General features: G+C 42.2%; 1 protein-coding gene across 1 annotated transcript; it reads right to left on the bottom strand.

The window, feature by feature from the left end:
• Positions 1 to 1,343: 1,343 nt before the first annotated feature.
• Positions 1,344 to 8,946, bottom strand: creb3l3a (cAMP responsive element binding protein 3-like 3a). Its single transcript, XM_014216352.2, has 10 exons — positions 8,707 to 8,946; positions 8,178 to 8,291; positions 7,769 to 8,012; positions 7,437 to 7,570; positions 6,956 to 7,066; positions 6,737 to 6,843; positions 5,354 to 5,422; positions 5,173 to 5,257; positions 3,394 to 3,490; positions 1,344 to 2,091 (listed from the first exon to the last, which is right to left on the bottom strand). The coding sequence occupies exons 1-10, from the start codon at positions 8,728 to 8,730 to the stop codon at positions 1,766 to 1,768; spliced, it is 1,311 nt and encodes a 436-aa protein (XP_014071827.1). The 5' UTR covers positions 8,731 to 8,946; the 3' UTR covers positions 1,344 to 1,765.
• Positions 8,947 to 10,114: the final 1,168 nt, after the last annotated feature.

Here is a 10,114-nt window from a genome sequence, read left to right on the forward strand (position 1 = left end):
GTCATTTATGCTGATTCACTAGCTATTCGTCAGCTAGCCACAATACACTTGAAACAGAACAGCACCTCCACCTCTCCAGCCTATCCCCAAACCCTGTGATGTTGAGTGTGTCAGAAATTGGCAGACTAGCCAGACTGTCAGAATTTGATATGAAATGTTAGATCAAATTGGGGACCAAGAAGCACTGGAGCGAGAACACTTTTATTCACTCACTAGCTGATGGGGTACTATTGGGGTTTTGCGGTTCTATTGACAAGCCAATGAGGCGGGGGTGGACTAGGAGTGTCACACTCACAGACAAGTAAACAAACTGGCTGTGGGGATGTCATGGTTTGATAGAGCATTGAGCAAGAGCATTGATTCGTGTATTTTGTCAGTGGAAGGTTATCGTAACTCTGCAATACCTTTGACCAAGTTAACTTTGTCTCATTCTTTCTGTGTAAATCCCTGTCGTTTCAGACATCAAACCCACTGTAAATATGCCACTGAGATATTTAGATTGTGTCAGCTTTTCAGGCACCATCTTGGGAAATCTTGTACTTTTTCTCTTGAACCACTTTTTAAATATTATATCCTTAAGAGTTTATTGACGCACCCATGCATCAATCTAAGTAACATAATAATACAAATCCCCATCAGAATCTGTCAGTTTAAGCTAGAGATATAATTTTTTTTGCATGGGCTGCTTCTCTATCCACTGTATATGTTGTGTTTGTCAGACCATGAGACATCCCGAAAATCGTCCTTCTCACGAAAACGTCTGTAGTGTCCGAATGGTTTGGCCAACAAACTATGATGACCACTCTCACGAACACAACTGTGTTCTCCATTTTGCTCTATGACCACCACAAGTGTCATGGGACTCGTCTGAAGGTAACCCATACAATCGGATGGAGATATGGAGGTAGTTTTATAAAATTATTTCAAAAAGAAGGGGTGAAATATGTGTAAAAACTAAATATATATATATATCCTGAGCTTTCTTATATCTCCTAGATATAGGACCAACACTACAAACCCTTATGATTTATTTTTTGACTGTCTTTTTTGCCATTTATGAATGTGTTATTGAATGCATTTCTATGGGCTATAGTAGTAAAGGCCAAATTCCATATTGGATGAAATAATTCAAAATAACATGTTTTGATACCTAAAGGGGTCCTAAAATTCAAAATCAAATAGCTAAAGGATCCATGGTATGACCAACTAAGCTAACAATTCCATATGTTAGCTTAGTACCCCTCCCCCCTTTCCGCCCAACAGCTTAGACTTTTAGATGCTAAAGGCACGAGCTACTGAATCTAATGAAACTACTCAGACATGCAGACAGCACTTAAACATTCTAAAGTTTGAGACAGTTTTATTAATGTGTAGCAAGATTGTCAATAAAGTTATTGCTTCATAGTATACATGCAAAATGAATCTCAAAATTGTTTGTAAAGCTCAAAGTTGTACACACCATCACAGTTATGAAAAACAAGAATTATTGCCTTTCTCAAAATACACAAATCTACACTGTCAATGTTAAAACAGTCATGGAGGGGCAAGAGATGCTCAATTCATCTTGAAAACAATACAAAACAGTAACAAACAAGAAAAAAGCATATACATAAAATATAAGAGGCAAAAGCAGGAATGATTTATTTCTTATTACCCTAACAGTGTAAAAAAGAGACTAAGGTGTGTGCTACTCTATGTTTCATCATATGAATTGTGTGGAGATGGGAGCAGAGCAGAAGAATCCTGCTGGGAATACTCTATCCAATCACATGTCATCAGCATGTGGGCGTAGTGTGGCTCTGCGGTGTGGATTCAAGGTCACTGTAGCTATGTGGCCGGTAATGGGGTCCCCGTGGAAATGGGCTTGCTCATCCAGGCTATTGTTGGGAGACATGGGGTCGAGATTGGACAGCCCCTGGCTGCCGTGACCGGTGCCCAGCTTACCCAGCAGAGAGGTCATCTCATTTACCCCCTGGTCTCCTGGGAAATGGTGGTGCGGAGACTTGGGCTCGTCGTCTGCGGTATGGTACGGCTGGTCAATGACATGCAGCACTCTGGAAGACTGGAGGTTGTGCAGGGATCGTGACTGTACTGCAGGACGGAGAGGGACACAGGTTACAGGTGAGTAAGCAGCTCAACACATATCGATTCCAGTCATTAAATGGTGAACTAATGTCACACATACTACATCCCCAGTCCAAATTTAAGTTGTTAGACTGTAAGCCACCTTTTAAAAAATGTGTACCTTGGCTTTTGGTTGTACAATTAACCAAAGACATCTACTGTAAGAATAGATTCCACTCACAGAGCTGACAGACCATCAGTTAAGATGAGTAATTACATTTAAGTCATTCACTATCTTAAAACATTATGAGACCATTAGATATCTTTGAAGTCCCTTTCATATTGTATCCAACAATTCCTATACTCTTAGAAAAAACTTCAGCTGTCCCCTTAGGAGAACCCTTTTTGGTTGCAGGCAGAACCCTTTTGGGTTCCATTTAGAACCCTCTGTAGAAAGGGTTCAACATGGAACCCAAAACGGTTCTACCTGCAACCAAAAAGGGTTCTTCAAAGGGTTATCCTATGGGGACAGCCGAAGAACCCTTTAAGGTTCTAGATCGCACCTTTATTTTTTAATTTAATTTAATTTTTTACCCTTTTTCTACCCAGTTTTGTGATATCCAATTGGTAGTTACAGTCTTCTCCCATCGCTGCAACTCCTGTATGGACTCGGAAGAGGCGAAGGTCTCGAGCCGTGCGTCCTCCGAAACACGACCCTGCCAAGCACTGCTTCTTGACACACTGCTTGCTTAACCCGGAAGCCAGCCACAACAATGTGTCAGAGGAAACACCGTACAGCTGGCGACCCGAGTCAGCTTGCAGGCGCCACAAGGAGTCGCTAAAGCACGATGGGATAAGGAAATCCCGGCCGGCCAAACCTTCCCCTAACCCGGACAATGCTGGGCCAATTGTGCGCCGCCTCATGGGTCTCCTGGTCACGGCCGGCTGTGACACAGCCTGAGATTGAACCCGATCAAAAACTGCAATGCAATGCCTTAGACCGCTGCGCCACTCGGGAGGCCAGCACCTTTTTTTCTAAGAGTGTACAACTGTTGAAAGGAGACTGTTAGTCAGACAAGCTGATGAGAATAGGGATTAGTAATACATGTTCTCTGTGCTGAGGATTGCCAGCTCAGCTCTTGATCTGAAATGTGGGGTCCTGGTGGACCGTCGTGCTCTGCAGGTGAGTTGTTATAGCAGCAGCGCAGTAGCAGCGTCTGGCACTATGAGAGGAGCTCTAGTCTAATCAGCTCTCCAGCTGTGATGTGAGGCAGGAGGTACGGGGTGGCGGGGCGAGGTTTGGCCGGGCAGTACGGAAGGCTGACTCACCTCTCACTGGGCTGAAGTCCCCTCCTTGGCTGACCTTGGGCTCGGAGAAGGGTTTCAGGTCTGGGAAGAGGATGAGGGAGAAGGACAGGAGCAGCACCTGGGGAAAAAGGAAATGTGAAAAAGTGATCATTTGTACTTTGCCACAGCCAACAAGGTTTAGCAGTTTAGGGGAGCTTCCAATCCCCAGTAGAGCTCCAGAGTTAAAGACACACTCTTCAGTAACTTTTGTTCAAAGTTGTTCAGCTAATCCCAGTACAGTGCATCAAAGTCAACAGGTGTGAACACACAATCTGTATTATTTACATTTGTGCATTTTCTTAACCTTTCTGGTGCAGGCGTTCCGCTAGCGACCCACCTCGACAACATCCGGTGAAATTGCAGAGCGCCAAATTCAAAATACAGAAATAGTCATGATAAACATTCATAAAAAATACAAGTGTTATACATCGGTTTAAAGATGAACTTTTTGTTCATCCAGCTGCTTTGTCAGATTTCAAAAAGGCTTTACGGCGAAAGCATACCATGCGATTATCTGAGGACAGCGCCCTGCTTACAAAAGCATTGAAGCATCGAAACATGCAGACAAATACATCCTAATAGTTCCAGTAAAGTTTGTTGAAACATGTCAATCGATGTTTATAATTAATCTTCAGGTTGTCAGTTGTCTAAATAATCAATAATATTTCAACCGGACAATAGCGTATTCAATAGAAAGGAAAAAGAACGAAAGGCGCGCACTCGGTCACGCACGCAAACCAGCACTGCATGATTCTACAGTCCACTGACAGAAAGGTCTCATTCTTCTTCATTTTTCAGAAAACAAGCCTGAAACAATGTCTAAAGACTGTTGTCATCTAGTGGAAGCCATAGGAACTGCAATCTGGGTCCTAACCCATTAGATACTCAATAGGCATTCAAGTTAAAATACCCACATCAAAAAAATCCCACTTCCTGGATGGATTTTACTCAAGTTTTTGCCTGCCATATCAGTTCTGTTATATCCACAGACATTATTTTAACAGTTTTGGAAACTTTTGAGTGTTTTCTATCCAAATCTACCAATTTATATGCATATCCTAGCTTCTGGGCCTGAGTAACAGGCAGTTTACTTTGGGCACACTTCTCATCCAGACGTCGAAATACTGCCCCCAAGCCGTAAGAAGTTTTAATGTACAAGGCATTAGAAGAGACACAAACTCATTCATATTCATATTTGGATTTACAAAGTCTAATTTCTGTTGGCACTGATGTGGTTTTAATTGATCTGTCCAATTATATTAATTATATGAATCAATGGTGTGTCTCTCTGGAGTGTATCTCTCTGTGTATATTTCACTCTATATGTCTGGCATACACCTTTTTATTTAGTTTTGTCATTTCTTTCAGGGGGGGTTACAGGTACAAAACAATCAAATAAATGTATACAAAGATAGCCCCAACCCAACGCTCACATCCTCCCAACCCACCAATACCACCCCTTCCCTCTAAATATATACAGAATATATATTGGTTTGTATGTGTGGGGCTTTAGCGAGATTGTTCTTATCAGAGTCAGGTATATTTGTCCAGGCCTCAATTGTTCCATGACTAGCACCATTCATTCTCACTGTTGATAATTGTAATGGTATAACTTCTAACAGTAACTGTATCCCCTGGTTAAATGGGAAAGAGTGAGGTGGTTGCATATTTCCACCTCTCCACCTGTCTGTCTCTCTCTAATCCCATATGGTGTATGAGCTGATCTAGTGAACTGTTTCTAAAAGTGACACTTCTGCTTACCAGGACACAGGTCCCAGCCTGGGCGGCCTTTTTGGAGCCGTTCATTACCAGAGTCTGCATCCTACGCAGCTGCTCCATCAGAGACCTGGGAGACACAGAGGCTCAATTAGCAAACTTTGCCACCGGGTGTACGGAGGCAGAAACAGAGCAGGGAGAGCAGATTAGTGTGGAGGTTCCTCACGTGTTGCATTTCTCCAACTGGAACACCTTCCTCTGCAGTTCCTGGTTGTGTGTGTTGCAGGCAGTCATCCTGGAAGAGGAACAACAAGGGAATTTCCCAGATGAGACTGACAAGCTGTTGCTGCTCGATCAGTCCAAGAAAAACACCATCCTGATACAGCATCACTCACCAGCATGCCGAGAAACACTTTGGTATAACTAAATCATACTGTGACACTCAAGGACACTGAATTACACAATGGGCCCTATGCAGTTTCTTTGCACCACAAAACTCACACACTGTTTCTTAAACGTTTTGTGCTCAGCACCCTGTGACCAGCACTGGGCAAATTTCATGTCTGCTGAGGGCAAACTTGAAAGTTGTGAAAATTCCAACGTGCGTTTACTGTGAACAATGAGGCTCTACCCACTTAAGTTACAGTTTTAACAGTGGCCAAGTAGGCTACTGTGGCTATTTGATCATAACATAGGCCTAACAGAGTGACTTACCATCAAAAACAATGGTAAGTCACTCTAACATTTTTTACATGGAAATAGCTGTTCTATCGTTCAGCCTACAGTAGCAGCCAATGTGTGGTGTTCATGAGACTTTTGAAAAAAACATGCAGAGCTTGACATTAACCTGTTTATCCACTTGTCCTTCAGATAAGGTGACTAAAAATGTTGTTGTGTTGTTTGATGCAAGAAACCACTTTACAAAATAAAATGCATTATTAGTCCCATAGCATTATTACAGAGAATTAAACAAATTATGCTACTCTCTGCTTGTTGGTAACTTAGCTTATTCAAGCCTTTCTCAAAATATAACACTGCCCCTTTAAGACAAAAAAAAGCAATTTTCATGACTTGCTTTTCAAAGACGTCTAGAAATGTACACATTTTATGCTCTGGTCGGAAACAATCACTCCCCCATTGCTGACTACAAATTATCCATAACTGGGCTAATAACTCACTGCCTAGCAAAGGATATGAACACATGTGCACAGGTGGCTACATGCAGCTCTCGCTTTGATCTCTAAACAAGCTTATCTAATAGTTCGTTTTGTTCAGGATGTTGCATTGGAAGCGGCTAATATTGCATTGATTCAATCACAATTCCCACAGTAAAGGGAAACATTGATAGTGTTAACTAACAGGGAAAACTCTAGAAAGTTGAGTGACGTTCAATCTCGTGCTTCACTGCACGGGCTGATATTTCTTCTGCGCGGCCTGCACAGGAGCGCAGCTTAGAGGGAACATTGCCTGTGACGTGTTCCAAATATCTTTATATTATAAATATTACTATACATTTTTGTCGGTTGTAGTCAGAGTTGGACACTTCTACTTTGACTTTAGGCCTACGAGTCCATATCTTTTTCATTTATTTAGTGCCTGTTGTCAGTACCTGCTCTCCAGACCATCAATATATTCCTTTTTCTTCTTCCTGCTCTCTTGGGCCGACTGCTTGTTCCGGATCTTTCTGCGAATTTTCTTCAGAATCCTCTCCTCATACTAATGGAAAACAACAAAGGAACTAAATATTTAGCATGTTTACGCGCATTTGAAATCCTCAAGAGCCTTAAGTTGTTCTGTGAAGCTGCAAAAGACTGCAAAAAAGTTTTACCTTGGTGAGGGGTAGTTGGCTAGGCAGAGTCACCCCTTCCTTGGCCAGCAGTTTTTTCTCGTCCTCATTGAGAATCAACTCTTGGAAGGACTGCTGGGACTGCTGTGGGGGCTGGAAGTGAGACGGGAATGTTAATACAGTACATAATATGTAAAGCATCACAACCAGTGGCCTGAGCAGCAATGTGTTTTTCAGTGTGAGTGGAAGGAGTGCAGAGAGTCAGGCAGGCAGCATAGCCCATTCCTCTCATCTCATGCTTTCCTCACAGCAGTTACATTACCGTCCTGAACTCATGCCCTGCTGCGACTGTCTCTTTTAAGTTGACCTGTTTCTTCGTGTTCTCCTCTGAATGTTTTGGAATGACTTTATCCATCATACCTATTCCTCTCCACTCCAACACACTCGCCAACATACGAACAAGCCATTACAGACGCACTCATCCAAACACACACACACACACATACTCTTTATCATCACTCACCGGCTCAGATGTACCAGAGAGCAGTAGCTCCTTGACAGTGAGGGGAAAGCTAGAGGTCAGCTGGGTTTTGTGTGCATCAGAAGAACACTTTGTCCCACCAGTCCTTCCTGGGTAAAAGCCTGAGTCCCAGCCATCTGTAACCATACAGAGAGACAGGATGTGACCAGATGTAAGGGCCATCATTTGTCTGTTTGTGTTGATACTGAGACAAAGGCAGGATTAGCCTAACATAACGTAGCAACTTTTCTCTATGTCACTTATATAATAAATAACATGAAATGCTCTGTATATTTGTATAGTTTCTGTACTAATGTGTGCCATCTATGTCCTACTGATATTAATGGAGAAGTCGGTGTCCAGGGCGGCCCTGGTGTGTGGCTGAGGGGGGAGGAAATGGGGCTCTGTGGGAGGGCTCTCAGGGCGCTTGGGGCTGTCCATCTGATCGGAGTGGGGGTCCTCACTGATTCCACTGTCACTGGGAGAGGGAGACCATAGGGGCGACCCCGAAACCGAGTCACTGACACTCAGGAGGGTGTTCAAGAAGTCCTCGCCCTGTAGCTTTGTTGGACGCAGCATCTGCCAAATAACACACCAAATGTTCTAATTACTGTACAGCCGTACGGAGAGAGTGGTTGAGAAAAGCAGGCTAGATATGCTGATCATGTGGTAGACACAGCCAAGGTGAAAATGTAAAAACACGGCAGGGTAACATCAAAGAGTGAATGCTTTCACTCCACTCACGTTTGGCTTGTGAATAGGCCAGGCATGGTTCCCATGGTGTCCCATCTCCTCGTGACGGAGGATGCCATCGTTCTGATCAAACAGCAAATCAAGCAGCTCAATCCCGTCGCAACCCTGGAACAGAACAGGCCACTCAATGACATCATGTTACTCTGTGTTTACAAATGAGAGATAACATTCCTTACAGGAAGGCTGTAAAAGCAATCATACCGAGGACTAGTAATGCTTTTTATTGACATTATCTCATATCACTCTTATCTGACTTTTTAATCAGTTTTACCATGCCATTCAACACAGTAAACTTGAGTTAAATTCAATTAAATTGATCTAGTTTGGACTTTAAAAGATTGTCAGTCTATGTAGACCACACAAAACACCCACACCTACACACTCACTGGCAGGTAGATCTACTGCGTCTTAGGAACTTTGTTAGACGGCACATATAACCTTGTGCCCTAATAACATAAACTGCTAACCTACTTATCCAGGACATAGTAAAACACAGAAACGAACACATAGGCCGTGTTACCTGGTCTGAATAGTGGTCCATCATTTCAGAACTAGGGTGGAACAGGGAGGAACTCCCCAAAACAAGATAAATCCAGTAAAATGGTCAGTTTCCTTTGTTGTGAAGGAGCTCTGTTCCAGATGACCGTGTGTCTCTACTGTTTCTCACTGTTCGTGTTCTGAGGTCCAAGGTTTAAACTCCAACAAAGCACATCCAGTCATCAACCCCAGGTCCGTCACCCCATTGGCCAGCATGTAAAGAGGAGATTTGATTGGCAGGGAAAGACTGACAACTGAGGCAAGTTTGACTGTCTAGAAAAGAAAGAACGTGGATGGATGGAAAGTTTATACTTTCCTTTCCTCTTGTTGTGTTTGATAGCATTAGGAGGAATGAGGGTTAACCTTTCACACGTTTCTGTGTTGTTTGTTAATTCATAAAAGTAACCAACACACTATGATACCGTTTATCCATTTCATACAATCCCCATAAAAATGAAAGAATGCTTTTATAATTAAATCTTTATTTTTTAAATTTAAATCAATCAATTCTTTCAAGTCTGAACAGAAAAAAGCATGCCCTTATATCCTCTCACAATTCATAAAATATTTTGATGTAGATCTCCTGGAGGTTTCTGCATTCGTTTACAGATACATTTAGAAGACACCACCTGTTGTTATTACTGTGATTATGTTGTGCTTATGACTAATGCCTAGAATTGCAGCACAGGCATAAATTAAACAAAAACAAAAGATGGGCACATGTTTATGTTTGCTCTTTTCTGAAGTATGTTCAAACTTGTTCCCATTTTAGCTGCAATTATGACACATGCAAAGACCCCTGGGCTCTACAGGGAAGAAGAAAAAAAATCCACCAAACCAATTTGCGTCATGAATTGCAGTCATGAACTGCCAGTCTCAGTGTTTTAATGCGCAAGACAAATCTATTTAAATCTCACTTTGTCAAATGCTGATAGTGATTTGGCTGTTTCAGTTCTCAAAATGTAAATCAGAAAGCCTTAGGAATTGTATTGGAAAGTTGATGGAAGATTATTTTGGCAAGGCTATTAGTCTATACATCTCAATAGTGACAGAGCTATTTCTCTCACGTCTACTGTGTCTTCAGAAAGTACTCATACCCCTTGTCTTTTTCCACATTTTGTTGTGTTACAGCCTTAATTTAAAATGGATTAAATTCAGATTTGTTGTCACTGGCCTCCCCATAATGTCAAAGTGGAATTACGTTTTTCAAAATGTTTACATTTACATTCTGTGCGCAATATAGTGTTTAACATGATTTTTGAATGACTACCTCACCTCTGTACCCCATACATACAATTATCTGTAAGGCCCCTCAGTGGAGCAGTGAATTTAGAACAGATTCAACCACAAAGACCAGGGAGGTTTTCCAATGCCTCGCAAAGAATGGCATC

This window comes from Salmo salar, chromosome ssa10 (assembly GCF_905237065.1).
Source record: "Salmo salar chromosome ssa10, Ssal_v3.1, whole genome shotgun sequence".
Lineage (NCBI taxonomy): Eukaryota > Metazoa > Chordata > Actinopteri > Salmoniformes > Salmonidae > Salmo > Salmo salar.